This window comes from Rhizopus delemar, genomic scaffold, assembly GCF_000149305.1.
Source record: "Rhizopus delemar RA 99-880 supercont3.9 genomic scaffold, whole genome shotgun sequence".
NCBI lineage: Eukaryota > Fungi > Mucoromycota > Mucoromycetes > Mucorales > Rhizopodaceae > Rhizopus > Rhizopus delemar.
Genome location: NW_027137835.1, coordinates 1,356,510 through 1,380,852, shown reverse-complemented (window position 1 = coordinate 1,380,852; position 24,343 = coordinate 1,356,510). Strand labels below are relative to the sequence as shown.

The 24,343-nt window shown below is 34.8% G+C and overlaps 11 protein-coding genes across 11 annotated transcripts; 4 read left to right on the top strand and 7 right to left on the bottom strand.

The window, feature by feature from the left end:
• Window positions 1–1,057: 1,057 nt before the first annotated feature.
• Window positions 1,058–2,815, top strand: RO3G_11609 (uncharacterized protein; the record flags this gene model as incomplete). Its single annotated transcript, XM_067666193.1, has 7 exons — window positions 1,058–1,104; window positions 1,167–1,377; window positions 1,436–1,498; window positions 1,566–1,875; window positions 1,930–2,462; window positions 2,539–2,704; window positions 2,811–2,815. The coding sequence occupies 7 exons, from the start codon at window positions 1,058–1,060 to the stop codon at window positions 2,813–2,815; spliced, it is 1,335 nt and encodes a 444-aa protein (XP_067522294.1).
• A 422-nt stretch (window positions 2,816–3,237) lies between these two features.
• Window positions 3,238–5,679, top strand: RO3G_11608 (DNA replication licensing factor MCM7; the record flags this gene model as incomplete). The annotated part of the gene is made up of 5 exons (XM_067666192.1): window positions 3,238–3,289; window positions 3,349–3,437; window positions 3,502–3,561; window positions 3,614–3,840; window positions 3,897–5,679. The coding sequence occupies 5 exons, from the start codon at window positions 3,238–3,240 to the stop codon at window positions 5,677–5,679; spliced, it is 2,211 nt and encodes a 736-aa protein (XP_067522293.1).
• A 439-nt stretch (window positions 5,680–6,118) lies between these two features.
• Window positions 6,119–6,559, top strand: RO3G_11607 (uncharacterized protein; the record flags this gene model as incomplete). The annotated part of the gene is made up of 1 exon (XM_067666191.1): window positions 6,119–6,559. The coding sequence occupies one exon, from the start codon at window positions 6,119–6,121 to the stop codon at window positions 6,557–6,559; it is 441 nt and encodes a 146-aa protein (XP_067522292.1).
• Window positions 6,560–7,123: 564 nt separating this feature from the next.
• On the bottom strand, window positions 7,124–10,543 carry RO3G_11606 (uncharacterized protein; the record flags this gene model as incomplete). The annotated part of the gene is made up of 9 exons (XM_067666190.1): window positions 7,124–7,797; window positions 7,851–8,006; window positions 8,061–8,235; window positions 8,296–8,776; window positions 8,835–8,953; window positions 9,013–9,108; window positions 9,163–9,539; window positions 9,595–9,880; window positions 9,929–10,543. 9 exons carry the CDS (start codon window positions 10,541–10,543, stop codon window positions 7,124–7,126), a joined length of 2,979 nt encoding a protein of 992 aa, XP_067522291.1.
• Window positions 10,544–11,013: 470 nt separating this feature from the next.
• RO3G_11605 (uncharacterized protein) lies at window positions 11,014–11,739 on the bottom strand (the record flags this gene model as incomplete). Its single annotated transcript, XM_067666189.1, has 4 exons — window positions 11,014–11,033; window positions 11,141–11,295; window positions 11,358–11,428; window positions 11,482–11,739. The coding sequence occupies 4 exons, from the start codon at window positions 11,737–11,739 to the stop codon at window positions 11,014–11,016; spliced, it is 504 nt and encodes a 167-aa protein (XP_067522290.1).
• Window positions 11,740–12,011: 272 nt separating this feature from the next.
• On the bottom strand, window positions 12,012–12,344 carry RO3G_11604 (uncharacterized protein; the record flags this gene model as incomplete). The annotated part of the gene is made up of 3 exons (XM_067666188.1): window positions 12,012–12,076; window positions 12,117–12,253; window positions 12,331–12,344. The coding sequence occupies 3 exons, from the start codon at window positions 12,342–12,344 to the stop codon at window positions 12,012–12,014; spliced, it is 216 nt and encodes a 71-aa protein (XP_067522289.1).
• A 989-nt stretch (window positions 12,345–13,333) lies between these two features.
• Window positions 13,334–15,619, top strand: RO3G_11603 (uncharacterized protein; the record flags this gene model as incomplete). The annotated part of the gene is made up of 8 exons (XM_067666187.1): window positions 13,334–13,532; window positions 13,589–13,719; window positions 13,807–13,903; window positions 14,051–14,491; window positions 14,543–14,661; window positions 14,713–14,960; window positions 15,012–15,354; window positions 15,401–15,619. The coding sequence occupies 8 exons, from the start codon at window positions 13,334–13,336 to the stop codon at window positions 15,617–15,619; spliced, it is 1,797 nt and encodes a 598-aa protein (XP_067522288.1).
• Window positions 15,620–15,742: 123 nt separating this feature from the next.
• Window positions 15,743–16,411, bottom strand: RO3G_11602 (uncharacterized protein; the record flags this gene model as incomplete). The annotated part of the gene is made up of 1 exon (XM_067666186.1): window positions 15,743–16,411. The coding sequence occupies one exon, from the start codon at window positions 16,409–16,411 to the stop codon at window positions 15,743–15,745; it is 669 nt and encodes a 222-aa protein (XP_067522287.1).
• A 2,870-nt stretch (window positions 16,412–19,281) lies between these two features.
• Window positions 19,282–19,487, bottom strand: RO3G_11601 (uncharacterized protein; the record flags this gene model as incomplete). Its single annotated transcript, XM_067666185.1, has 2 exons — window positions 19,282–19,327; window positions 19,375–19,487. The coding sequence occupies 2 exons, from the start codon at window positions 19,485–19,487 to the stop codon at window positions 19,282–19,284; spliced, it is 159 nt and encodes a 52-aa protein (XP_067522286.1).
• A 1,237-nt stretch (window positions 19,488–20,724) lies between these two features.
• Window positions 20,725–22,033, bottom strand: RO3G_11600 (uncharacterized protein; the record flags this gene model as incomplete). The annotated part of the gene is made up of 4 exons (XM_067666184.1): window positions 20,725–21,038; window positions 21,093–21,241; window positions 21,629–21,892; window positions 22,020–22,033. The coding sequence occupies 4 exons, from the start codon at window positions 22,031–22,033 to the stop codon at window positions 20,725–20,727; spliced, it is 741 nt and encodes a 246-aa protein (XP_067522285.1).
• A 1,556-nt stretch (window positions 22,034–23,589) lies between these two features.
• Window positions 23,590–24,039, bottom strand: RO3G_11599 (uncharacterized protein; the record flags this gene model as incomplete). Its single annotated transcript, XM_067666183.1, has 1 exon — window positions 23,590–24,039. The coding sequence occupies one exon, from the start codon at window positions 24,037–24,039 to the stop codon at window positions 23,590–23,592; it is 450 nt and encodes a 149-aa protein (XP_067522284.1).
• Between the last annotated feature and the right edge of the window lie 304 nt (window positions 24,040–24,343).

The following is a 24,343-nucleotide window of genomic DNA, read 5'->3' as shown; positions in this document are numbered from 1 at the left end:
CTGTTGCCAAGCAACTATAAAAAGAAGAAATCAGAATTAGCCACCGGATGTATCCTACCAAGTTACAATCAAGTTTTTCCATTTGTAAACAGGATCTACCGAAAGACATCCGCTATACTTTTATTTTCTTCTCGGATCCCTTTTGAATGAACTTTAATCTGCAGGTAAACAACATGAAAATAAAGCAAAAAAAAAAAATTCTTTGTTCTCAATCATGAGGCAGCCATAATATATCAACTTCATTCTTTTTTCTTTCAATTATGTTTTAAAAACAAGGTTTAAAGTATCCCCAGCATTGAATACATCTCCATGTGTGTCTGTGTATCATTCACTTGTAGCACATTCTGTTTGGTTTACAAAGTCGCGCCACATAACTTGTATTTCTCTGCTGGTCAAAATCATTGTGCGTGTGTTTTCTTGTTACAAAATGCGTTGATCAAATAGATGCGATCGCCCTTTTTTTTTTTTATAAAAATGTAATAAATATAAATATATTGCTCTTTTCCTTTTTGGCTTTTTTTCTTGTGTTACTTATGAATTGTCAATAAACGAAGACTTTATAAACACCCCGTGACAAAAGAAAGGAAGAGAGGGAGGGAGAGAAAAGAAGTTTGGATTCATGGGTATTAAGGCAACATGGCTGCTTGATTTGTAATATTATAGTTTGGGGAAAACTGTAATGTTTCCATCAGTGTAATAGGCCTGCATAAATGTTAAAGTGTTACAACAATTGCTATTGATGGTGTTTGAGACAATTTCTAAAAAGGATAAAGTTTGTACCTATTTTAAGAAACATTTTTGTGTTAGCTGAAAAGGAACAATACCGATAGTATAGTGCTTGGCACTAAGGTTTGAAAAGATCGATTCATATAATAGAATAAGAATAATACGATTACAGCATTTTTTGTTTTTGTTTCTATGAATAAACGTTTTTGTTTGAAAAGAAAGTATTGATTTTCAATAGCCGCATAACTCTTTAAATTGTACAATAAAAATCTTTTTTTTTTTCTTTCTTCTAATTTTTATTATTATTTAAAAAATTTAAACTTTTTTTAACATGTCCAGCACAGGCAGTATACCAGAATTTGTAAAGAAGTTGTTCAAGTAAGCAAAACAAATATGAGAAAGACTCATTATTCAAAAGTCAAAACTTTGCTTATCAATAGTATGCTGGAAGAAAATACATATCCACATGTGTTTTCTTGGGGAAAAGAAGGTGACACTTTTGTGGTGAAAGACCCTAATGAATTCGCTAGACACATATTACCGAGACATTTCAAACATTCCAACTTTGCAAGTTTTGTACGTCAATTAAACAAATATGATTTTCACAAACTACGATTACCTGAAGATGGACAACGCATTTACGGTGATCAGGTACAAAAGATGCTTTATTGAATCAAGAACAAACATATCTTATTTTTTCCCTTTTCAGGCTTGGGAATTTCGACATCCCAACTTCAAATACAATAGGCAGGATCTATTAGAAGAAATAAAGGTACGAAGAATTGATGCCAAAAATGTAATAAAGATACATACGATTTATATAAAATTATATTATTTAGAGGAAACCTACTGGAAAGTCGTTACAGAGCATTTCAAATTCTATTGCACCCGAAACATCTGCAGCATCTGCAACATATTCTGCACCAGGGGTCAAGCCACCCAAAGCAGAAGAGAACTTGAAAGTTCTTGCGGCTAGTCTTCAAAAGGAAATTAATAGCCTGAAAGAAACACAAAAAGATATGACGGACAAGATCAAAAGCTTTGATCATAAATATAATTCAATCTTACGAAATGTGGAAGGTTTTAAGAAGAATATGGAAGAACAAGATGCATTGATGAAGGATATCATGAGTTTTATGTCGAAACAAAGTAAATAAGTCGAATGACGCCCAACTATAGATAGCCTAACTCTATTTGTAATAGAACCAACCATGATGGATCAAGGATTAACAAACATTATTCATCAATATAACAATATCATGAATGCAAGTGAGATACAATTGAATAGAATTAATTCAGCCATCAATAATTCACCCAATACAGGCATGTCGACTACTTCTTCACCTCCTGCCACTCTGGTATCATCATCTTCAAATGGAGGAGGAATTTCTATGATAGATGCTTCTTCAGTTCCTTTAATGCCATCGACAGATGATGTAGCTCTATCTAATGTGCTTTCGTCCACTTCACTAACACCTACAGATCTTATGGTTGCATCAGGGCCCCCGCAGTCCGTTGCTTCTCTCATACCTGTTAAAAATCCTTCAAGAAAGAGAAGGCGAATCCAACCTGGATGGTCAGTACCTCCTAGAGTTTTGCTAGTGGATGACGATTCCATTTTCCGTAGATTGTCTACAAAGTTACTTCAAATGGCTGGCTGTACCATTGATGTGGCTGTGGATGGGGAAGAAGCAGTCAGAAAATTAGGCACTATGAAATATGACCTTGTTCTTATGGTAGGGTTATCCTTTTATGTTTTTTTTTTTTTTTTTTTTTTTTTTTTTTTTTTGGCTATGCTAATATATGATATAGGATATTATGATGCCAAAACTTGATGGTATGTCAGCTACTAGAAATATTCGACAATATGATACCTTGACACCCATCATATCCATGACATCCAATACGACAGATCAAGATATTCAACAATACATTTTAAGCGGCATGACTGATGTTTTACCTAAACCCTTCAATCAAGGTACTTTGGGTAGCTTGCTGGAAAGATACTGTGCTCATTTGGTGATACAGAGACATAATCAACAGCAGTTTCATTTGCTACAGCAGAATTTTAATCTAAATAACAGTTTGATTGACTTGAATATGACGCCCCAACTTACCCTTCTTGAAGAAGACAATGAGGATGTAAAAGGAAAAGGAAAAGAAACTTTTGACAACAACAACAACAATGTTCAATTTTTAACAACATTCAATAACAACAATAACCAACTTGTGTACACACCCACATCCATTATACCCCCAACACAGCCTCTACCGTATATGCCAGCCCAATCATTACAAGCAGTATCAAAACCTTGGTTTGTATATCAAAGACAAGGCGATAACATATAAAAAATTATACAAAATAAGCCAAAAAGAATGTACATACTCCCTCTTACACTTTCCTTTTAAATAAAAAAGTGACGTTTAAAAAATCGCGTCGCTACGCGAATTTTGGGTTTTTTGATGAAAATATTTTTTTTTGGTTTTTTTTTCTCTCTTTAGAAATTAAACATGGCTTCACTTTTGCCTGTAAAAATTACTGTCAACTACAATGAAGACAAAGGTTTTTATACTGAAAACCACGAAAAAGAAAAGTTTAAAATGTTAATTACTTGATTATAGAGAACATTGCTCAATTTCTTCAAAACTTCAAGGAATCCTCAGCTGATTTAATGGAGACAGACTCTGCTCCTAAATACATGCAACTTTTGGTATTTTTTTTTTATATTTTATTTTATGAAAATACAGCTGACATACTTTTTTTCGCATTTGTAGCAAAAAGTAAAAGATAGAGAACAAACAACTGTTGTTTTTGAACTAGATGACCTTGCTACCGTAAGCTCTCTCACCCTTCAAATTTCAAATACACATACTTACATGCTTATAGTATGAGGATTCTCGTAAGCGTACAGTTGCTCATATTAAAAGAAACACCAAACATTACATTGAGCTTGTTTCTGATGTTATTGACAATATCTTATCTACATTGACACCCACCAATCCCGATTTAAGTCAATCTGATTCTGTATTAGACGTTATTATCAATCAAAGAAGAACAACCGATAACCCAATTGAAACACAGAGTCAATTCCCACCTTCTTTAACAAGACGCTTGTAAACTAGTTATAAAAAAAAGAAAGAAAGAACCCTAATACCAATTTTTTTAATAGCGAAGTGTTTTTTAAACCACTTTCTGATGATACACCATTAGCTGTTCGCCAAATTAACGGTGCTAAGCTCGGTCAATTAGTTACTATTCGTGGTATTATTACTCGTGTATCCGATGTCAAGCCTTTCCTTCAGGTCAACACTTACAGTTGTGACTCTTGTGGTTCTGAAATCTTTCAAGAAATTAAGCAACGACAGTTTACGCCCTTGATCGAATGCCCTTCCTCTGAATGCTCAAGTAACAATGTCAAGGGCAAGTTGTTTATGCAAACTAGAGCTTCTAAATTTTTGGCTTTCCAAGAAGTTAAGTTGCAAGAATTGACTGACCAGGTACCTGTTGGACACATTCCCCGTACAATTACTCTTCATTTGTATGGTGGAGCCTGTCGTCAATTGACACCTGGTGATGTGGCGCATGTGGGTGGTATCTTCTTACCAATGCCCTACACTGGATTCAGAGCTCTTCGTGCTGGATTGCTGACTGATACCTATATGGATGTTCAGCATGTACATCGTTTGAAGAAACAGTATGATGAAATTGAAATGACGGCTGAAGATGAAGCCAAGATTGAAGAATTGAAAAGAGATCCCAATGCCTACGGTCGTCTTGCACGAAGTATTGCCCCTGAAATTTACGGCCACGATGACGTCAAGAAAGTTTTACTTTTGTTATTGGTTGGTGGTGTGAATAAGACAGTAGGCGATGGCATGAAGATTCGTGGTGATATCAATGTGTGCTTGATGGGTGATCCAGGTGTGGCTAAATCCCAATTGTTAAAGTTTATTGCCAAGGTAGCTCCTCGTGGTGTTTATACGACCGGTAAAGGTTCATCTGGTGTAGGTTTGACGGCAGCTGTGATGAGAGACCCCGTAACGGACGAGATGATCTTGGAAGGTGGTGCACTTGTCTTAGCTGATAATGGTATTTGCTGTATTGATGAATTTGATAAAATGGACGAATCCGATAGAACAGCCATTCATGAAGTCATGGAACAGCAAACGATCAGCATCTCAAAGGCTGGTATTAACACCACCTTAAATGCCCGTGCCTCTATCTTGGCCGCTGCTAATCCTCTCTATGGTCGTTATAATACTCGCATTTCACCTACACAAAACATCAATTTGCCTGCTGCCTTGCTTTCTCGTTTTGATATTCTTTATTTATTACTTGATAAACCTTCTCAAGATATGGATCGTCTCTTGGCGGAGCACGTCGCCTATGTACACACACACAACAAACCTCCTCAAATGGTGTTTGATACATTAGAGCCCAGTACAATTAGACACTATGTTGCTCATGCGAGAACAAAGCGACCTGTTTTGACACCCGAGGTATCCGAATATATTACAAGTGCTTATGTAAGCTTAAGACATCAATACAAGTTGGATGAAGCTCGTGAACAGCAATTTACTTATGCCTCTGCCCGTACCTTGCTTGGTATCATTCGTATGGCCCAAGCATTAGCTCGTGTACGTTTATCTGACTTTGTAGAAACATCGGACGTAAATGAGGCTTTGAGATTGATAGATGTATCTAAGTCCTCATTGTCGGATGAAAGCAACAGACGTGGTAAACGCCAAGATCGATCTCCTGTATCAGCTATTTTCAATATTGTCAAGGAATTGGCAAATGAATACGGTAATTCATTAGCATTGAACACAGTTAGACAACGTATTGCATCCAGAGGTTATACGGAAGTTCAATTAGAAGAAGCTATACGTGAATACTCTACAAGACTTAATATTTGGCAAGTGGATAATAGCAGTTTAGTTGTTATTCATTAATTCCCCTTCTTTTATAATAAACCAATGAAAACATTTCTATTTTGCATAAAGTAATCCTGGAATATACAGAATAAAAATTAAGGTTGAAGTGAGGAAGATAATTAAACTAAAATCAGAGACATGTTTTTTAGTTGTAAAAAAGAAGTAAATGAGTTGCACATGAATAAAAATAAGGAGCAGATTTGTATTGGATTGTACATTTAAGTACGTGTATATGCTTAATAGGTTAAATACAATATAAACAAAATTTTTAATAAAAAGACATGCTACATGAATTTCTTGCAAATTTTGTCTGGAACTGTAAACAAAATCGGTAAAATGTACGGATGGGAGTCTTACAATCTTACTGACAAAGTTTATGCACACCTATAAATTGGTCTCCTTTCCTGTCTCTCTCTCTTTTTTTTTTTTTTTTTTTTTTTTTTTTTTTTTGACAAAAATGTACAAACGACAATCAACAACTGACTATGTTTCTAAATGGACAAAAGTATTACAAATGCTTGCTAATAAGAAACGAAAAGCGAAAAATACCAGCAGCAGCAACAAAGATAACCAAAGAGATAAACTGAAAATATTAAGCAATAAAGAGTTCATTTATATACCAAAATCGACTCAAGATGAATCTCAAAATGCATGGAAATTATATTATCTTTATCGAGTAACTTCTGAAAAGCTTCACGGATCATCGGTGTCAATGTACAAAACTGTTCATTTGAAGGGCGTATTGCATAATTTGAAGGAAAAGCGAGATAGTCTATTGAAAAAAGAAGAAGAGGAAGATAATATTCCTTTGGGTACATTAATTGAAAACCGGTACCATTCTTGTACTATTCAACCTTGTTATGATAATAGACAACAGCTCCTTATCCAAACTGCTTAATTTTTATTTTGTTTTAATTCTTTTGTACATAAATAAATAAAAAAAGAAAGAAAAAAAGTTTATTTTTTTATACATTTTACATGCATTGATTGATTCTAATAAATAGCAACTTCATTCTTTTGTTTAAAGAACTCTAATAGTGTGTTAATAATCAAAATACACAGAATAAATGAGAAAGTAGACGTCCCATTTTTTATATATGCTTCATATATATCATATCCTTGATTGGAAACCTATCATTTATACATAAATCTTTGGAGTTATTCACAAGTGTGTTCTTCATACATATTCTTGCTCTTGCACTCCTTGACCAACACCCTTATTTAAATAGATAAAATTCTCATGAGACTATGTATAGAAGGAACAAAGTTAATAAGCGAGTTTTCAGTTTTGCAAAAGTAAGGATGAAAGACCTGCTTCTTATTAGATTGAAGGTATCCATACATCATGTAAAAACCTTTTTTGTACAAAGCAAAAGCAAAAACAAAAACAAAAACAAAAGCAAAAGCAAAAAAAAAAAAAAAAAAAAAAAAAAAAAAAAAGGGGAGTTTTAATTATGTCTGCTTAAATTTGCTTTGGAAAACAAGTAGGTCCTGAACGACCTCCACCATTGACCATCAAAACACGTGTACCAAATTCAAATGGATCACTGTTATAAGCCACAAAGTTAGCCTTTCCGCCCACTTCAAGAATGCCTTCCTCTTTCAAGCCAAACATATCTGCAATGTTCCAGGTGACAAGGCCTACAGCTTCATGAGGTGCAAAGTCACTGTTATGAGCAAGATTCCAGCCGGCTTCCCAGATCAAATTACGAGCATCACCATTATCAGCATCTGTGGAGCCCAATCCCACGCGAACCTTGTTCTTTAACAAGATATCCAAGGCAGTGTTGGGTGTCAGGGGTGGGCCAGATAGACAGAAGCGAGATTGCCAGGTGGTTGGGTAGCAGCGAGCAGGCATCAAAACAACAGGGACGTCAAGACGACTGAGATGACCAGCAACCAGATGAGATTCAGAGCCGCCCAAGATGACAAATTTAACGTCATGTTCATACTCTTTCAAGATATATTGCTTAATTAACAAGATGGATGCAATTTCGTCTTTATCATCAGCTTGAACGACCACAGGAATACTTCCTTTGGCTGCACGAGCAAATATATTTTCTGATTCATCTTTCTTGATATTTGAAGTTAATAAATCACGGATAGTAGCAATTTGTTGAGATACAGTGAAAGGGCCTGAAATAAGAGAGAAGTTAGGATACAATAAATTGTAGCTTTTGTAAGCTTACCAGAATGTTGAATAACAAAATGCAAAGCAGACTCTTCTTTTACTAATGCCTCCAGCTGATCTAATACAGTGGTTTCTACACCAGTGTAGAAAGCTGCAGAGACTCCTGCCAATGAGTCAGATCCTACTAATGGTTGAGAAATAGCAGTAGTGACACCTATAATTCACATGTTGGTGGGATGTAAAGATCGCTTTTTCATTGAGCTCTTACCAGCTTTGTATGCTTTTTGAAGGTGCAATCCATTAAATTTGAGACCATCAGCAGCACGGACAACCTTTTTATATAAATCAGGATCTGATACATCGTTTTTGGCTTCTCCATCTTGAGTACTCTCTTCTTGTTGGATTTCAGATAACCCAAGAGGTACACCCATAGAGACAATTCCCTATAAGAAAACGTACATGATTTTTAGTCTTTTTCTTTTAAGACTTTTTCTTTTTCTTACAGGAATAACAACAGCTTGATTCATTTCAAATACAGGACTATTAGTAGGCCAATCGACGTGATTGCGATCACAATCACTGCCTAGGCATGTTATTTTTCCGCTGCTGACAACCATATAAAGCTCTCCACCTTCCAGTGTTTGAGTCGCATTGGCATAGATTCGACTGATGTTCCGCAAAACAAATGAATCAACACCTTTGGAGCAAGCATCTTGGAATGAGATAGGATTATTTAAGCCATGATCTTCCAAATGCATTGTATGATCTGAAAAGGAAGGAAGAAAATGTTTATCTTGCTTGTCCTTTTCATGCACTGGCTCATCCTTGACAATACTTTGCATGTCTTTTTCAATCAAAGTGTTTGTCCAGGATTTTTTGAAATCAAGTTCAGCACCGTCAATAAAGACATGCTTAGGTCGAGCACCTAACCTTAATGGATGACGCTCCCAGATGACAATGTCTGCATCTTTTCCTACTTCAATACTAGTAATACATTTTTTTTTGTTTAGAAAAATTGATTTACATTCATATCCTGCTTTACCTGCCGATACGATGACCTAGTCTCATAGAATTAGCGGGAACGCTTGTGAGTGCTTGTAATGCTTTGTGTTCATCAAAACCATAATGGAAGGCTTTTTGTGCTTCATGAACTAAATCACGCTAACCAAAAGCTTGGGTCGGTATAGGTTGTTTTATCAAATTGCCATGAGTTGACTTACCGAATTCATAACAGGATGATCACTCTTAAAAGCCACAGGAATGCCTGCTTGGTCCAAGATACTAGGTGCATGAACATTTTGATTCAAAGCCTCAGCCTGTAAAAAAGAATTGCATGAGTAAGAGAGAAAGGAAAGGAAGAAATAAATTACCTTGTAGCCCCACATATCAGCAAATGTGGCTATGGTAATATTGGTCCTTGCACGCTTAATAATCTCAGGTACTTGCCAAGCACTCAGGGCATGATGAAAAGCAGCAATTTCAAAGTCAAACTCAATTGAATGGTGAACCATTGCTTCAAAATCTTGAGGTAAATAACAATGAACATTCAAATTAACTTGATGACGCAAAAGAGCAACAAGGCTTTCCAAGCTTAAATCTTCGGGGTAACTTTCAGAAAGGCGAACGGTTTCTTCTTTTTTTGAAGTCCTATTGACTCTTTGAGCAGCATCACACCAATCTTCTTGCTTTCTCTTTAAATTTTGTGCTTCTTCAAACTTTTTACGAAACAAATAGTTTTCTCCCAATCCTATTGCATATTATAAATCATCCCATTTTACTTTTCTGATGTATAAAGATATTACTTGTAGATGGCATCCTATTTAAGTATCCACCATAATAAGTCTTAGGATTTTCACCACATGCCATTTTCATGTAACGCCAGATGATCTCCTGATCTTCTTCCGATACGCCGGAGGTAACCAACATATCTTGAGCAGATAAAGTAGATACGGGTCTAAGTTTAATAGCAGCTGCTTCACCTCCCATTAGATTGCCTGAACCAGGAAGAATCAAAGAGGTAGTGATACCACCACTCGCTACAATCTTAATACCAGGATCTGTTGGGTTTAATGCATCAATCACACGAACCTACAGAGATGATTAGCCCATTTTCTTGTGTATTTAGAAACAAGTTACATAAGGTGTTGTAGGAGAAGTCATTTCGTTGGTATCATCAGAAGCAGATAACCCATCCAAAGCATCCACCGTCATATGGGAATGCATATCAATAATACCAGGTGTCACAACACGACCACCGGCATCTAAAATACGCGTGTCCTCAGGCACATCCAGTGCCTTTCCAACAGCCGCAATCAATCCATTTTCCAAATAGACCTCTCCTCCTTCCAAATAATGATCATTGAGCCAAAGATGACCGTTGCGAATCAAGACACGACCTGTGACCGCACGGGGATTTCTGTGTCGGGTTCGAGTGGTGTTGGTAAAAGCGCGGCTTCTTTCGAGATTGTACTGGCACTTGGCTAATCCATACTCAAAAGAGTCAATAGAAATACCAGGAGAAACAACTTTGGTGCTGTCTCCCCAAATACTTTGCTCGTTGATGACTGGTAAGGTAGCATATTGGGCTGTAGGTAAGTGTCTTGAGAGATAGACGCAACTTGTTCCGAATAAGGCAAGTGCTGAGGCAGTGAGCAATAGACGTGTTCTTTGCTTATTACGGTACGGTCTGTCATCTGGATTTAATAAAGGCTTGTAGCCCGTTGACGAAGAATAGTCAAAAAGATTTGACATTTCTTTTGAATGTGGTCGAGTAAAAAAATAAAAAAAAGGAAAACGAAAAAAAAAAAGATAAGTGTCTGAATTTATAATTCATTCAAGGTTACAGACTTTGTTTCTAACGTTACTTTTTTTTTATCTTTCTTTAGACAATACTACTTCAAGCTTAGAAACAATACTAGAGTTTATGGCGTTTGTTTCTCTTTATTCTTTAATGTAAGGTGTATTATGTGTATAGATTTTTCCCTGTTTATGCAATTTTGTACTTGAAAAATCGGAGGTGCAAACTAATTTCTCACTACAAGGTTATCGTGATTACCTGTTATAGATCAAACTCCTTAATATGGTCTTTGCGATTTTTTTTAACAGAAATCTGCTGAGCCTGCGAAATGAACAAGCTTACTACAGTTTTTTATTTATTTATTTCTTGTTTCGAGTATTACTTGTAACAATATCAAATAAAGAAGAGATTGGAAGTATAATCATTATACAAATAAAAAGTAATCTATAAAAATCTAAGTGTTACTTTATACAAGTCCATTCAAAGCATAAACAGAGCAATAGTCGCAGTTGAAAGTATCAAAATCAAAGGGTCTACAGATAATGCTATACCTAAACTTTGTTCGTGAGTTTTGCTGTTCTCTCCATCTACTGTAATACTAGCAGCTGCCGTGTAACTAGCCATATATCGACCTATAGTAGCCGTAGGAACAAAAGATTGAGTGATTGAAGTTGATTTGATAATAGCAATTGATCCTGAAGAGGCACTATTAAATAAAAGCTGTAAGTAAAAAGGAAGAGAAAGCAAGTGTGTCATATACACATTTACGTTTGATTAACAGGATAACTAATTTCAATAGTCCATAATTTATTGGCTTTTTTCATTAATTCATTAGGAACCTACACAAAGCGATATCAATCATTTGCATATATTCATGTCACAAATCACTTACTGTCCAAGTGTAGTTTTCCACTGTAGCATTCAATCCTTGAGCAATAGGAACCCTGTCGTCGTTAGAGATGGCGTTGATATCAACCAAAAAGGAATGGTTGTCACTGATGGACCACTGGATTGTCAGTTTGCTACCAAGAGAAAACACGTCAGATTCAGTAGGATATTGAATAGAAAGAATAGGTTGATCATGTTTTTCAATGATTACAGCAGCACAGGAAGAGAGCAAGACAGTAAGAAAGAAATAGAAATGATTCATTTGATGTAATTTAATTAAATATTATTTAAAAACTAAGAAGGATGAGATGGTTAAGCGGGTGTTTATATATATTTTTCAAAGCTTATATAAACGCGCATATGATTTTTAAGAGAGACTTGTTGTACTTCTTTTAATGTTATTTTTTTACGTAAGGACAATGATGTGTATAACAAGCAACTTGAAATCACTCTTTGTTCATCTTCATATGTCAATTTAAAAAGTCGTTTTCACATGTTTTTGTAGGCATTTTACCATAAAAGGAGTAAAAAAGCTTAATAGGCACCATGTTGATGTATCGCTGTAGTACCTAGATTTAGCCTCTTTGAAATAGCCATAACTATTCGGCAAACATGTCATAACTGTTGCATCAAACTTACTTTTCTTACTATACAAAACTTGGCGACATTCATCTGTAAATGAACTTATGCTTGAATGTTTGTAGGCATCCTCATTTAGATTATATGCGATCAATTCAACCTTAAACGCTACCATGCACACAATATACTTTCTTAATCTAATGTATATCATTTCATTCTTAAAAGACTATGCATCTTAGTATATTGAGTAAAGTACCCTATTCAGGATTTGTACTTTGAACTAAACATTGATCTTTTGGCTTAGCTATAAGCTATAGGATTGCATAATAAAAGAAGGTAGGGAAAATGTGCGGGTATTAATTTTAGCCTATTTTGCTTAATGCATAATAAATAGATGATAACCCTACATTTTCTATGCAGGTATCTTTTATAAGCACACATTGCTTGAATTTCCTGTGCGCTTTCATATTGTATCTTGCAAAATTTTCAAGAAAAGTGAATTGGCTGTCGCATTTTATGAGTGTCTGAAGGGAGGTATTCGGATCAGGAATTAGTGGAATTTGTTAATATAAGTTAAAAATTGAAATTTTCTATAATAATGACCATAACTAAGCTTAAGAACATCTTTTACTCGAGATACTTCCTTTACATAAGGTTTCTTAATATATAGCAGTGACATGAACTTGAACCAAACTCTGATTATAAACACGTTTGTTTTTATAAAAAGCAATTTAAATGCCGCAGTCAATATTTTGAATCTAGGCATTGTGTACAAGCTTCGACGTTGGCTATCGAGAATATCAACTTGCAGATAATATCTTCATCGGCATGAATCAGGGCACACATTTGAAAAGAGGAGAATGCAATGATGTCGGACTTTTTTTAATAGTTTATGTCAAGCAAAATCTGCCAAACTATATCCTTTTTTCTACTTTTATTTTCATTGGGGCTGTTTCTTCAGGCACCCGAAAACATAAAAAGGAGCATATCATCATCCAAATGGCTTACAAAAGAAATGAAATGACCCTCGCGTGATTTTTATATGAGAAAAAAAAAGCATAAAGTTTCCTAAAAAAGACAAGTGTCCACAACAGATACAGCACATGAGGTTTTGAAAAAAAAAAAAAAAAAAAAAAAAAAAAAGATTCACGTCATCCTACCAAGAAAAAAACATGGCACTTTTTTTTATTTCCTCTCCTCTCTCTCTCTCTCTCTCTTTCACTTATTTCTCCCTCTTTTTTTTTCCTCTTTTTTTTTCCTCTGTATTTTTGTGAAAAATGTCTGAAGATCCTTTTGCAAGCACCAACAGTTTTTTTACACCAGAACCGAGATCTATTTCATTTGCAGTTGAAGAAGACCCGTGGAGTTCAGGAGGTTTTGATCCAGTCGATGTCATTCGTCAACCCTTAACTTCTTCAACTACAAATATGGAAGAAAGTTTATTAACAGAAGGTATTACAGCTGCTAATGCGTTAGGTAAAATGTTCTTTTTTATGTTTTCTTGTCGAGTTTTATTTATTATTTATTATTAGTCGGAGTGGATTTACCAGAGATATTTGATACAGCCTATATTCGTGCGGGGCCTATTGGTGACCGCGTGAGTATTGAATCTTTGGAGACTATTATTGGATTAGGGGGACTTGGACCCCGTTTATATGAGCAAGTAGGTAAAAGATTAATTTTTGATAAATAGAGAGAGAGAGAAAAGAAAAAAAAAAAAAAATAGAGGTATTAAACTGCTATAAATAAGATTGTTGCTATCGTGATTCCTGCTGGTGCAATGTATGTTACAAGAAATGAATTTAATACGTCTTTGGCTTTACTGGGATGTGCACAAAAGAATATGGGTATAGAAACAGAACAAAAAGAATGACTGTTTGCTCATATAAAAAATGATAGATGTCTCTTTGATGAAAGTATATCAACATCGCAATGGTAATAGAGGAAAAAATATTTATTTTTCATATAAAAAAATTAAATGCCTATTCATGTAGATTTACCTGTTCCTTTATTACCCAATCTCGAGTTAGTTTCTATTAAACCTAATAGCAAACCCAAACAATCAAGCTTTGATGATGATCCATGGCGTCTATCGAACAGCCCACCTACACCCAACTTATTTCCAGTCAATGAAACCAAAAAAAAGGCTGCTTTAAATGGAACTACGATGGATAAAAAAAGGATTGTGCAAGAACAAGAAACGGATAAAAAGATATCATCGGCTGAATGGTTTTCAAATCTTGACACGATTACTGTTACTGTAGCAGAAAAAGAAGGGTTTTTATTTCCACACGTAAATTATTGGGTACAGAGTAGCCATCGACAAACGTCTGTAAGAAGAAGATATAGTGATTTTTATTGGTTTTGGGAAACTTTAATGAAAAGATACCCCTTTAGAGTTGTACCCTTTTTACCACCTAAAAGATTTTCTGGCAGTAAATATTATATTTTATTCATACTTTATATATTTACTAATGTACTTGTAGAGGATGATACATTTATTGAGCAACGCTGTCAGGGTTTATCACGTTTTATTAATTGTGTTGTACGACATCCAGTATTAAAGAATGACGAAGTAGTATCCATCTTTTTGACTGAAGAAACAGTAAGCATAAAGCCTATTTTTTATGTATTCATTTACTTATATATAAAAAAGGAATTTGCAGCATGGAGGAAGGGAGCCAAGTTACCATCAACAGAGGAAGAATTTGTAAGGGTGAACCCAGATGTGGCAGGATATGAACCACTGATACCAGATGACCTTGATTCACGTATTGAGGTAGTCAAAAACAGATTACCTAAATCGATTGAGAGATACGATGTGCTTTGTTCTACTATGGGACGTATGATTAAATTAAGACAGGAGAGAATGGAGCAATTAATGATTTACAACAAGGCGTTAAAGTAAATAGGATCACTGTCCACTGTGTTACACATCTAAGCATGTATAAATAGGGAAATAGGCAACATTGAACAAGCGTGTTTTGTACCCAATTGTCAAGCTTGCCCTCACGTTGTACGAGGATATGAATCAGTTGGGGATTACATGAATGAAGAAAGAACGATTATTGAAAATGAGACTTCTTTATCTATTTCTGGAGTTCTCGAAAGCTTAAAGAGACACCGTGATATTCTTGCTTGCTTTATTGATATGCTCGAAAGAAAAACAAGATTGGAAGTTCATCAGATTGATTCGCTAACAAAAAGAATTGCATCCAACACCGCAAAAGTCAATCAGCATCGTGGTGTACCAGGACTAGAGTCTGAAGTAGAGAGATTAGATATCACCATCCAAAACGTAGGATTATTAATTATTGATACAACTGACTTATAAATTTGAATAGGACACTGAGCGATTGAAATATCAGCAGAGAAGAGATATTTATATTCGTTACTGCGCAGCTAGTGAATTAAGCTATTTGCATAAACAGCAAGCTTTCGTTTCTTTACTTTATCAAAACTATGTACATCAGCAACTTCAATTCAATCGAAAGACAATAGATAACTGGAAATCTCTTGAAGCTCTTTTATGTGATTTACCTAAACCAGAAGATCTTGCATGAACGCAACCAAAAGATACCCTTCTTTTTTTAATAAAAAAAAAACAAATATTTTATTTTATACAAAATGTAAGACAAAGAGTAAGGAAGAGAATAATGATACAAATAAATATATAGGAATGCGTTTTAATGTAATGAACGTTTTTTCTTTTTGTTTTGTTGTTCTTGACGTATTTTTATATAATAGCAAGGTGGTATTGAGTCCATGCTTTTATTGTCTCGTTTTAAATGTCGATTGAGTGCATCTTGTCTAGCAAATGATTTTTGACAATATTGACATGAAAATGGTCTTAAACCGAGATGTAACTTGGCATGTCTATTTCGATCATGTTGTCTTGCGAATGCCTTTGAACACACCTGGCATACAAAGGGCTTTTCATCTGTATGTGTACGTCGATGTGATTTGAGATTATAAGTACGTGTGAAGGTCTTGGTACAGCCTTCAAAGTCACATTTATACATGGCTGGGTTTTTTGATCTGTTGGTATTTTTGATAGATGAATTATCAAGTAGAGGAGGTGTGGTTGCCATAAGTTCATATAGAAAACTATCCAGTTGTACTGAAGCAGGAGAATTTATACTACTACAGATGCTACTGCAAGAGGATGTATTAGGAGACTGAAGAAATAGATTTTGTTCTTGCTGATGTTGCTGTTGACTGTACACGGGAATCATCGAATATTGTTGTTGTTGTTGTTGTTGTGGATAATAGATTTCTTCATAGCAATACATCATCTGAGTCTCTAACTGAGAATAATCAAGTTGAGGGAATAGGGGATAAGTGGATGGTTCCATTTGTACAGTAGTAACAGATCAAGAAAAAGTAAGCAAGAAAAAAAAAAAAGAGAGAAAAAGACAGGATTTAATAAACAAGAGAGAAAAAGGTTTTTGTGACACTCAAATTGTTATTTCACATGAATAAGGTTTTAGAAGTAAAGCTATTGAAGCTTAACCGCGCGTAGATTGTGTAATACATGAGTCAATCTCACCCGATCCACACCTTAAAAAAATTACCAAATTAAGGTGACCGACTCTTCACCTCTCTTTTTGGTTATTTTCTTTTTTTGGGGAAAATTTTTTTTCTGGCTTAAGAGAAGAAAGCTACAGTTGATTGCACTATTTACAAGAAATAGTAATCGATCCGATTGAAAAACATTTAGACAAGATGAATAGTGAGAATGAATAGCAAAGAATTACTTTTATTGCTCTCTTTTATAATATAAACAATCGTCTTATGTCTGCTTTGTGTCACAATTGCTTATCGCTTTTTTATTAATTGAAACAGTCTATCCAATAAGGCCATAAACACCACCAATTCTTTATTTTAAATGGGAATTATTAATCATTGAATTCTTAGAATACTTCATTGTAGCAAATCAATGAAAGAAGGAGAAGGAGCAAAGTAGTACAGCGTTTCAGGAAATGAATGCTGAAAAGAAGGTAACTCGTTTCACCCCCCAGCTTAAAAAAGATATATTAAAATTCGTTTGGTTAAGAGATTTTACCCCAAATCATCCGCAGCATTCATGGATCTTCAATGTGTAATTTTATGTTAATTTAGCACAACAGTTGTCAATAAAATTATTTCTTTCTTTTTCTCTATTACACAGCTTGGTTTCATTTTATGAAAGAACTAGAAATTAAGCTTGTTTATAGTATCAAAAATAACCAAATCAACCGTCCTAGAGAAAATAACAGAGTAAGGTTGGTGACTCAAGCAATAAAAGAGAAATAGACAAGATACTTTGGGATATAATAGAGATCAACCAATACTTCAAGACAATAGTATTTGGAAAGAAGATAAACCCAAAGATCCTTGTAGTTTCAGGCAAGATGAATGGAGCTTGAATAACCTGGATACTATCCTCATCTACTTGTTTCCCTTTATTTAATACTGTAAATTAAAACTTATTAAATGTGCGAAGGGCGTTTTATCTCGTGCAAATTCCCAGTTTAATATATTATGATAGGCATGGTGAATCATATACAACAAGCATGACTTGTATTGATTATGCTGGGAGCATATTTAACATGTATCACTTCGTCACTATGTATTACGTTTTGGACTTTGACTACTGAAATGAAAAATGTGATAGGAAGCTCGATCAGTGTTGAGAGGCATTGACGATCAAGATATCATTGAATTCTTAGATTCTATCTTCAGCACGATATAAAGCTGAGGCATTCAAGAGGTTTTAATTTTATATGAACACTTTATTTTTAATTTTTATAATTATCAGATACATACAACTAAACAGGATGTGAGTGACCATAAACTTGTATTTAATCAGAATGCACTTTTATCTCAAAAACAACATTTATTCATAATCAATGCCAATTAACTCATTTTACTTGGTAAACATAGAGATGGCAGATATCAGTTCATGGTTGATGAATCCTTGTATCTTTTTGGATTAAACAGATTGGGAGACTTAATTCTGAAGGTATCCAGTGAATTCGACAATGACAACAATATCAAAATTAGCTTTGATTGCTTTGGCCATCTTGACTATATTAAAACTTCGGGTTGGCTGTCGTTATTATGAATTTTTTTTTTTTTTTAAAAAAAAAAAAAAAAAAAAAAAAAGTCGTAAGTTTTGATTATGGCACCCTTTGTTTTAATCTAAAAGTGTACATGAAATTTAACTTGAAAATAAAGCCTAATTATTATGTTAGATCAAGTTTTCTCCTGATTTGGTACAACCCCTCACTGGAAATAAGCAGATCCGTAAAGTGAATATGGCGTGTAATGTTCTCAAAACCCAGGATTATTTTATCAAGAACTAATCAAAATATCTCTTGACAACACTTTGGGCTTACACAAAAGCCACAGTGAAATAAAAAGAGTAAACTTTGGTACATCACGTTTCCTTTTACTCTTTTAGCAGGCATGGTTGGGCCATCAGTCCTTAAACATCCACAAGGTCAAAATAGGAAGGGTATGACAGAGCTGGGTCCTTTTTAATTGATCTGATACTGTTGATCTTCTTTCATAAACTAATAAATTGGATTTCAAGTATTATAAACTATTTATGTTGCAACTTAACAAACTCCCCTCATGTCGTACGACTAGTTTCACAAAGTTGAGTTCTGTAAATTCTATGAATCATACAATTTCCCCTTGATATTTGTTTCGAAATCTATTAAAGGAAAATCACGATAAAGATTAGTTAATATCTCTCGCATTGTTGATGAATATAGGTTCATACAACTTAATCAAAACAAATTCGCATTTGAGTTCTTTGAGAACAATAACGATGAAAAACACTAAAATACGGTGTCACATTGAGTAGTCTGAGAAACGTCTCATCTTAATCAGGAAAAAAACATCATTTTAAGCACCTTATTGTGCACATCGCACACTGACATGATACGTGTTCAACAAAAAAGACAAAAAGAAATCTAAGTTGGACATAAAATTATTATCAAAATGGTTGTGCTTTCATGCCATCTATGACTTTATATGATTCGCGCGGTTGTTATTGTCAATGCTGGGTCCTTGCCGCAGCAGTGAGGAACACAGTTTAAATCCTAATGTTGGCGAAATGAAGTTGAATGATGTGATAGATGCTCTCTGAGCCACGCTTTATTTTCCTTTTTGTAATAAATAATAAATTTCCCTTTCTTCCCTATATCTTTCTGCCTAAGCATATATTCAATTTTTTTTAGGGTGGGAATAAGATACAAAGTATAATGATACGAATTAAAAGCCTAAGTATCGGCAATACCATGGGTGGGCATCTATCACATTATTCGACCTCGTTTCGCCAACATTAGGATTGTTTGTCGTTCCTAAATCAATCTCAGTGGGCTCCACTCCGTCTCCCAATGTGATAGAGTTTTCAGCTTGAGAAAAAATTGAATGGGTCATTGCTGTACTTGAAGAGCCTTGATTTGCTGGTTTGTAATAGAACCACTCAAATGTATTTGAGTTGAGACTCCAACCGGCATGTTCCTTTACTGCTTGAATAGAGTGTCCTTTTTCTACTGCCTTTGTACTTGTTGCTGATCTTATTGAATGTGCTTTATATATGGTGGTATCTATTCCTGATCTTTCTATGATAAATTTAACCCAACTTGACATCGTTGAGGGACGAATAGATGCAACCTGTTCCGGTTTTTCAATGTGTGCCAAGAATAAAGTATGATCAGTCGGTAATCTTCATTTTCTTTGTATTGAATTGGAATCCTAGGAATTCCTGTGTTTGAGAGGATGTAAGTATGCTCTTTCCTTCGTTGATTATGAATACCAAAGATTTTAGATGTTTTATTGCCGTTTGTGTTGTTTTTAATAGATCTTCTTTTGACCTTGAAAGTAGACAGATGTCGTCGAGATAGTATACTAAGCGGGTTCCTTGGTAACGTAATGGTTCTATTGCATATCTCATTAGTTTTGAGAATAGCCTGGGAGCGACGTTTAGTCCAAATGCGAGAGAACGATATTGATAAACTTTTCCTTCGTTTTTGAAAATGAGATATTGTCGAGATTCTGGATGAATTGGAACTACAGTGTAGGCGCCCTTCAAGTCGATCTTGCACATGAAGTTGCCCTTTTCGATTAATTATCTTTTTTCTTCAAGTTCTCTGATGATTTCCTCGACTTCAGCTCGAGTAAAGGTTGTTTGTTGATTTGACTCTTCGTCTTGTACATTTGTGTGATTGATATAATCCATAGTTTTTCCACGATGCGCGGCTTAGAAAGATATAGGGAAGAAAGAGAAATTTATTACTTATTACAAAAAGGAAAATAAAGCGTGGCTCAGAGAGCATCTATCACATTAGGAGACGGAGTGGAGCCAACTGAGATTGATTTAGGAACGACAAACAATCATCATTTTTCAGATCACGTTTCAGAAATTGTTGCTTGGTAGAACTACGGCCGGAAACGAAAACCTTGTCCACCAGTGATCTTTCATATAAAATATTGACCATTCTTTGCAAACAGCTAACTCTGTTTCCTGTTTCTGCAACTGTTTTCCTACAATATCCAATGATCTTGTAACCATCTTTCTTCATGGCATTGATTTTTAAATGATGATTCGGCAATACATCAAGCACGTTTTCTGCCACAGATGCTACAAAACAAGAATTAGCAATTTTTTTTATTTTCAATTTATATTTTTAAACCCACGAAGATATTTATCATTAAGGACATTTAACTGTCGCTTTCTGATTCTGATTTCACTTCCTGTCTTCAAATTTTTCCTTTGAGGCTCCACGGCTATCAGATCAAGCTTTTGATGGCTCAACCATTGACTAAAGCTTAAAGGGCTTTTTTTGTCAAATTTGGTTGTGAATTTCCAAACGGTTGACAAAATATCTTTATCAGATACAAGAGCTGGCTTATATCGCGAATCAAAAAGAGCTTCCTCTGATGGTCGGTAAATATAATTAAGGAATTCAACAATTTGACTATCATTTTCTATATTATAAAATTAGGATTCAATTTATTTTCTAAGTTACTGACTATCTTTACCAAGTATGAAGTCTTCCTTTTTGTCACTGTTGACTGCTTCTTCCACTTCCGCTTGTTCCTGTTTTAAAGCTTCTTTTGACTTATATAGTTTGTAATGCTTTGGTGCGCCATATATACGGCTCTTTGCGTCTCTCAATATACAACTTCCTCTTTTCAATTGTCTTATCTGAGTCACATTCCTCGCGAAGAATTTCGGCTCTCTTCAACGACAGGTTGCATTTTGACCTCCTATGCTTATAGACTGCATTAACCGAAATTTGTAAGCTCGGAAAGGCTTTACGTAGTTCATCATGGGCTAGATCTACAGTTGATGCAGCATTTGAATCAATGTACAGTAGCCACTCTATTTAAGGGTGTCTGATTTAAGGGTATTTTCTATTTATGGGTGTATTTCTAAAGAAAGGCATAGGTCCCCAGCATAAATATCACTCTACCACTATTTTATTAAAGGGTGCAAACCAAATATTTTTACCACTAAATAGAAAAATTTTTATAAGTGAGAGTTTTTTGGAGTATTCTTACAACAAATTATTTACTTTGTAAAATAAGATCGAAGATTTGTTTGCTCTTTTGACTTATTTAATTCAGCACAAGAATCAGCCAGTCTCATTCGAATTCGGCGATGTAATTTACGATCAAGATCATCCAAAGGAACTTTGCACATGAGAATAGTTTCATTGGCTTCTCTCAACCGTTTTTTACACTCTACTATATCGACACGCTGCTCATCTTGCTCTGTATTATCATTTTCTTCTGTTTCATCTATGTTGCCTTCTGCCATTTCTTCATTATTAGTAGTGCTTGTTGTATAACATACTACATCTCGTTTTCAACTGCTTCAAGGTTCAACTGGTTAACATCAGTAACTTTGTTGTCAAAGTTCCTGGGGAGATCTGGGAGCATTCCTTTTGTTGTTTCTGGTTTTACTTTAAGCCATGCATTGTCTAGAAAAAACATAGCCTGAGCTTAATCCATTTTGTAAACATTCGGATTATCCATCTTTTTACTGATATACAGACATAAAGTACGATCGTATTGCTGGGCTCGGAAGTGTGCCTTAAAGTTGTCAATAATTCCTGTGTATATAAAATATGAATGAGAAAACTGTAAAACAAAAAGACAGCTTATATAGCATTTTATCAACAAATAATAGGGTACCTGCATCAAGAGCCTGCAGCTTGCTAGTCGTGTTTTTGCTAGGAGAAATATCAATTTAATATTGTTGAGCGGAATTCTTACTTTATGAACGGATGCATTATCCAAAAGAAGAGCAATTTTTCGATTCTGTCTTCCAAAGGCAACATTTAACTTTTTCGCGTATGCTGTGAAAATTTTAAGTTGTCATCCAAGCATCAGTAGAATAGTGGTATTCAATTTCATGGTTTTTTCCAATTGCAGTCATGGATAACAAATTAGCTCTTGCTTTAAAACATTTGGGGCTCTTGTCTTGTGCGATAACAATTGATTGCCCTTTGTAAGTCCCATCCGCGTTACAGAGCAACCCAACTGTCAGACGAGTTTTACTTTTTTTTAAGGCCATCAAGCGACTCGGAACATATGGTTCTTCTTGGTGGTTGCTGGTAATATAAACCTGTTTCATCAAAGTTCATGACATCTACAGGATCACATGGCCCAAGAAGTTCTTCTATCTTCCTCAATTCGTTCTGAATGTTTTCAGAAGTGATGCCTACCGAGGCACTTTCACCATGCATTGGTCTGCATTTTACTCCAATTCGCTTAAAAAGTTTGGTGAGCCATCTAGAAGAAAATAAAATTTCATTTTCAAGGATTCTATACTTCACTCAAGCAATAGGTCTTACACATCGAAGGATTCAGTCTCGATTGACTGGTAGATTGTTATTGTTCATGTCTGCAACAAACTTTACTACTTCATCAAGTTGGGATAGCGTGTTGTTGTTAGACTTTTGCCATTATTGATAACATTAATATTATTATATAACTTTTCAGCATTTTTGAGAATGTTTGATATAGTCTGTTGGTTAAGTGGTTGATCTAAATTGAATTTCTTCATAGCTCATTCACCCAATTCTGTTTGATTAAGCTGGCCAGTAGCATTTTGATCCAAAAGCTCAATATTTTGAGAAAGAAAGGCGTACACGCTTATAGATAGAATCTAAACAAAAAAAAAATAACTTTATTATGTCATGTGTTTATTCTCATCAAAATTATTTTGAGTCTACGACTCGCATATTATCCTTCCAGCAAGTTTGATCAAGTCTTAAGCAAGTTTTGATTTGTTAATGTCCTTACACAATTACCAAATCTATACTAAGCGACAGTGGCCTATGTGGAAATAAGTTGTACAAACATGTCTATAGTGTAGCTACAATACATATTAAGTGAGTTCAATTTTTTAACAGCCACGAATTTCGATTTAAGGGTATGTTCTATTTAAGGGGTGGATATTCCAAAAATTTTGGTCACCCTTAAATAGAGCGGCTACTGTAGTTGATTAAGAGTTGAGAGTGCTCTTCTTTCAAGATGGGAAGTCGTCCACGGTTATCTTGTCCTTTATTTTTTTTAAATCCAGAAGCTCTCTTCCTCCACTCTCGTTAAACTCTGTCCACATTCTGTAGGCTGTGCTACGAGGAATAATTGCCTTCTTTGCTGCTTCAGGTACAGTACAGCCCTCTTCCTGCAAACTGTGGATGAAACCAGCAATTTGCGCGGGGGAGTAGCTTTTGTACTTCATTTGGACTAGCTGAAAGTTTTCCTCTTCTAATATCAAGTTAGCTAAGTTAGTTTCCATTTCTTCTAACTCATCGTTGGTCATGCTATCCTTATTGACAACATTCATCACGGTATATTGAGTATGACCATAGTCTACTTCTTGTATTTCGTCTCTTTCTTCCATTTCTTCATCGGAATTAATGTATTCATCTACAAATTGTTCTTGCTGGTCTGGTCGGTATGGGATAAATGACATTATTAAGTCGATATTGTTTAATAAAGTTAAAATGAATTGAAGAAAAAAAATCGTCTCAGCTCAGGGATCTCAATGGCTTTGAAATAGTCTCATATTAGTTCAATCTCCTCTCAGTGTTGCACCAGTTTTTCTTAAGCTTGTTGGAAAAAAGTATCCAAATATTTATTCAAAACCCAGTAATAATAAGATCTGTGACATGTAAAATTTAGATTACTAAAAAAGGCTTTGTTCTTTCTCGAACTACTTACTAAATTTTTATTTTAAAAACTATCTGTCTTTTTTCCTCTTTTTCCTACATCTTTAC